Source organism: Leptonychotes weddellii, chromosome 1 (assembly GCF_054177405.1).
Source record: "Leptonychotes weddellii isolate Sample4059 chromosome 1, ASM5417740v2, whole genome shotgun sequence".
NCBI classification, from domain to species: Eukaryota; Metazoa; Chordata; class Mammalia; order Carnivora; family Phocidae; genus Leptonychotes; species Leptonychotes weddellii.
Window position 1 is genome coordinate 5,616,162 of NC_138369.1, and position 5,452 is coordinate 5,621,613.

At 41.2% G+C, this 5,452-nt stretch overlaps 1 protein-coding gene across 1 annotated transcript; it reads left to right on the forward strand.

Moving 5' to 3' along the window:
* Window positions 1-3,028: 3,028 nt before the first annotated feature.
* Window positions 3,029-4,943, forward strand: LOC115943381 (olfactory receptor 7G3-like). Its single transcript, XM_081812432.1, is given in 3 exon segments — window positions 3,029-3,773; window positions 3,776-3,877; window positions 4,092-4,943. Coding segments are annotated over 3 exon segments (888 nt in total). The 5' UTR covers window positions 3,029-3,322; the 3' UTR covers window positions 4,427-4,943.
* The last annotated feature ends 509 nt before the right edge of the window (window positions 4,944-5,452 follow it).

A 5,452-nucleotide genomic window follows, 5' to 3' on the forward strand; every position in this document is an offset into this window, starting at 1 on the left:
TAATATTTATTTATTTAGAGAGAGTGCATGCGAGTGTGGGGAGGCGCAAAGGGAGAGGGAGAGAGAGAATCTCAAGCAGACTCCCTGCTGAGTGCAGAGCCTGACTCGGGCTCAATCCATGACCCTGAGATCATAACCTGAGCCAAAACCAAGAGTTGGATGCTTAACTGACTGAGCCACCCATGCACTCCTCCCCTTTGCCTATTTCATCCGTCTGCTGGGGTTGTGTTCCCCAAGAACATCCATGAAGTGTGAGAAATGAGGGGCAATTGATTTCTCAAAGCACCATGAAGGACAGGAGCATAATAAAGCAAATCAGAAAAACTTTCTTCAACATTTTTTATTAATTTATTTTTAATCATAGTAATTTAATTAATTATTTAATCATAGTAAAATATACATGACATAAAAGGTACCATTTTAACCATTTTTCAGTGTCCAATTCAGTAGTATTAAGTACATCCACATTGTTGCACAGCCATCCCCACCATCCATTTCCAGAAGTTCTTTTAACTTGCAAAACTGAAACTCTGTCCCCCTTAAACACTAACTCTCCATCCCCTTCTCCCAGCCCCATCACCCATAATTCCACTTTCTGTCTCTATAACTGTGACTCCTCTAGGAACCTCATAGAGGTGGAATCATATAGTATTTATCTTTTTGAGACTGGCTTATTTCACTTAACATAATGTCCTCAAGGTTCATCCATGTTGTAGCAGGTATCAGAATGTCATCCCTTTCCAACCCCGAACAGTATTTAATATTCCATTGTATAGATACACCACATTTTGTTTATCCATTCATTTGTCAGTGGACACTTGGATTGCTCCCATATTTTGGCTATTGTGAATAATGCTCCTATGAACATGGGTGAACAAATATATCTTTGAGACCCTCATTTCAATTCTTTTGAGGATATACTCGAGGAATTGCTGAAACATATGGCAATTCTATTTTTAATATTTTTTATGAAACCCTTCAACATTTTAACACAGAAGAATTATAAAGACTCTTTCTCTTTTGTGAATTTTAAAATTTTCCAAATGTATAACCTCCATTCATGTTTCTGCAATAGTGACTATTGAGAAAGGTAACAATCTGTGCGTCAGGAAATCGAGGGGAAAGGGAATATCCTAAACCAAGCTCAACATTTTCTCTTCCATAAAGTCTACTACATTGCTCCTTGGCCTTTGGCTTATTAATCAGAATAGTAACAACAGCAATAATTATAGCCAATATGCCTAGAGTATTCACTATGTCCCTAGCACTGAGACCTTTTCTTGTTTAATGCATATAGCATCTTACTCATTTGAAGGACGTAAATGTCCTTTGAACTGTGCTCAACTTCTCTCTTCCATGAGTAAACTAATGTCCTCCCACCCTTGCTTTATAAACCATCCTGTGGGTTGCGATTCTATCATGTGGCCTGGATGTTAGCATTGGCTGGTTCAACAGTTCTCTCCCCCACTTAGGCCAGTATGAGGGCCGAGGAAAAAAATGCTCACTTACCCGCTTTGTTCTCTCAAGACTCCATGTATTCCATCCTCCCTCCACTTCTGCTATGAATATGTATCCTTCCTAAGATAGTTTGGTTTTGGTTAAAGCAGGAAATGATACATTTTTATCAATAATGTATTTGCATACCAGCTCCTAGAATTATTCACTTTTCAAGATTTCTTGACTCAACCATGATGTGGAGTGTCACTTTTATGAGGTGGCAGTTGCTGAGAGTACATCATCTCATATGTAATTATTACAGGGGCCAGATAATGAAGGGACTTGAATGCCACTGAAGTATCCTACAAGGATGTACTGGACCTTTGCTGGCACCCGTGGGAAGACTGCTCTGTAAAGATGCACAAAATCAATGCACTAAAGAGTACTTGGAAGGTGGGGGATAATTACAAAACCATTGCTATTTGGACATATCCTAGAGGGTGGCTGTTAAGAAAAAATTGGTCAAAAAAATATGCTATATGGGCACCTGGTGGAGCATGCAACCTTTGATCTTGGGTTTGTGGGTTTGAGGCCCACATTGGGAGTAGAGATCACTTAAAAATAAAATCTTTTTTCAAAAAAGAAATATGCTATAAAATCACTTTCTCAGTTTCTAGACATGGCCCATATATCTGGCTCTAAGCTTACTAGCAGAAAGAAAAGAAAGAAAGAAAGAAAGAAAGAAAGAAAGAAAGAAAGAAAGAAAGAAAGAAAGAAAGAAAGAAAGAAAGAAAGAAAGAAAGAGGAAGGAAGGAAGAAAGAAAGAAAAGAAAGAAAGAAAGAGAAAGAAAAAGAGAGAGAGGAAGGAAGGAAGAGATGGAGAAAAGGGAAAAGAAAGAAATGTGATTATTAGAGAAAATAACCAGTTGTTCATAAAAAGCATTAGCTGTTCTTGTTTTAAGGAACAGACAAGAATTTCCCCTCTGGATGTGACATTTCTTCAACAGACACAAGAGAGAGACTCATTCAACCTTTTCTTAGAATATCTCTCATTCACTGTAGGCTGATGACAAATGACAAATCACAAGTCCAGCAAAAGCAATTCCTTTGAAACACAGGTCCTAATAGAATGATTTGATGTAATGGTAAGATACAGAATATTTCAAGAAATGGGTTAATAGTGTTATTTCTCACACGGAGGCAGTAGAGAATGTCAGATTATAATTTCCAGGATTACCTGAGATTTGCAATTATGAGCAGACCCAGTACAGAGTTAATTACACAATTAAAATTTTCTGAGAAAGTAAAGTCATCTAACAAAGTTTAATAGTTTGAAGAAACTACTAGAATTTAACCCTAGATTTTAAAATGGCATGCAGGCATGATAGTTCCTAAAAATAAATAAATACATACATACATACATACATACATACATACATAAAAAATAAACAGCACTTGTTTTCATTCTTAATTTTAGCATTAGAAAAATGGGTGATACATAGAAGTCACTCAAAATTTACTTGGAGTAAAGGAATCTGATGGGAAGAATTGTGTAAATATTACAAGATTTTAAAGCAATAGATAAAAGACTTCTTTCTGGGCGCCTGGGTGGCTCAGTTGTTAAGCGTCTGCCTTCGGCTCAGATCATGATCCCAGGGTCCTGGGATCGAGTCCCACATCGGGCTCCCTGCTCGGCAAGAAGCCTGCTTCTCCCTCTCCCATTCCCCCTGCTTGTGTTACTGCTCTCGCTATCTCTCTCTCTGTCAAATAAATAAATAAAATCTTTAAAAAAAAAAAAAAAAGACTTCTTTCCAACAAGGGATATCTGTGTGTCTGTTTCACTGTAACTAACTCATGTCTCTAACTCAGCAGACACATCAACAACATGGAATCCGAAAACCAGACAGCAGTATCAGAATTCATCCTCCTGGGTCTCTCGGAGGATCCAGAATGGCTGCCTCTTCTCTTTGGGCTGTTTCTGACCATGTACCTGGTCACCATGCTGGGGAACCTGCTCATCATCCTGGCAGTCGGGTCTGACTCCCACCTCCACACCCTCATGTACTTCTTCCTCTTCAACCCGTCCCTTGTAGACATCTGTTTCAGCACTACTATAGTCCCCAAGATGCTGGTGAACATCCAGACAGAGAGCAAAGCCATCACCTATGAGGGCTGCCTCGCTCAGGTGTATTTTTTCATGGTTTTTCTATGTATGGACAATTTCCTGCTAACGGTGATGGCTTATGACCACTATGTGGCCATCTGCCATCCTCTGTATTACGTGGTCATCATGAACCCCCGCCTCTGTGGCCTGCTGCTTCTTCTCTCCTTGCTCATTAGAACGCCCTGTTCCACAGTCTGATGGGGTTGCAACCGTCCTTCTGCACAGATTTGAAAATCTCCCACTTCTTCTGTGAGCTTGCTCAGATCCTCAAACTTGCCTGTTCTGATACTCTTTTTTTTTTTTTAAAGATTTTATTTATTTATTTGAGACAGAGAGAATGAGAGACAGAGAGCATGAGAGGGAGGAGGGTCAGAGGGAGAAGCAGACTCCCTGCCGAGCAGGGAGCCCGATGCGGGACTCGATTCAGGGACTCCAGGATCATGACCTGAGCCGAAGGCAGTCGCTTAACCAACTGAGCCACCCAGGCGCCCATGTTCTGATACTCTTATCAATAACATTCTGGTGTATTTAGTGACCAGCCTGCTGGGGGTTGGTCCACTCTCAGGGAGAATTTTCTCTTACACTCGAATTGTCTCCTCCATCCTGAGAATCCCATCAACTGGTGGAAAGTTCAAAGCCTTTTCCACCTGTGGGTCTCACCTGTCCGTTGTTTTCTTATTCTATGGGACTTATGTTGGAGTCTACCTTAGTTCTGCAGCTTCCCTTTCCTCCAGGAGGAGAGCAGTAGCCTCAGTGATGTACACGGTGGTCACTCCCATGATGAACCCCTTCATCTACAGCCTGAGGAACAGGGACATGAAGTGAGCCTTGAGGAAACTTATCTCTGGAACATCTTCCTTTTCAGGATTCTGTCATCTGCCTTGGGTATAGGCTTCTGCAATGACTGAAAGGGAATGAAATACTGGGTATGCTAGAAATCCTGACTCCTCCCTAATTCAAGTCTAAGAAAGTGGTTAACCATGGCTTTCAAGTCAAATAGCTTTTGTATTAAGTCCTACTGTCCTGTGTTTTAGTACCTGTCATTCATCAACTAACTTAACTCTGAGTTCACTTCAACATCTATAAAATGGGCAGAGTAATATTACACTTGATTATTAAATCAATGCTATCTTAGGTTTGAAGCTAAATTTCTGTAGTAAGCAGGCTCTATGGAGGGAGCAGTGTTTTTAAGCAGAACTTACACTCTGGGGTGTGTTCTGTGTGCTCTCTGAGAGTGGCATGGGGAGAATATTTTTGTAGATGGAAGGCTGGCTTTTGTCTCTATGGAAAAATATTTGGTCTTTGTCCCCAGTTCCTGGCACAGAACTCCTTGGAATCTCCTGAGTGATAAGAGTATCATACCATGCCTTGGTATGCTAATGAGACAACTCTTGGCTCAGGGACTCCTAGATAGCTTCAGGGCTAGTTGCCAGAAAGACCAAGCAGTGATTAGAAAATGGGAACTTTTAGCCCCGCCCCAACCCCCCATCCTCCAGGTGTTGGAGGTTGAACCAATCACCAATCACCAATCACCAATGATTCAATCAATCCAACCTATGTAATGAAACCCCCATTAAAAAAAAAAAACTAAAAAGGGGCGCCTGGGTGGCTCAGTCGTGAAGCGTCTGCCTTCGGCTCAGGTCCTGATTCCAGGGTCCTGGGATCGAGTCCCGCATTGGGCTCCCTGCTCCTTGGGAGCCTGCTTCTCCCTCTCCCACTCCCCCTGCTTGTGTTCCCCTCTCTCGCTGTGTCTTTCTCTGTCAAATAAATAAAATCTTTAAAAAAAAAAAAACTAAAAAGACAGGGTTCAGAGAGCTTCGGGGTTGGTGAACAAGAACACATCCATGTTCC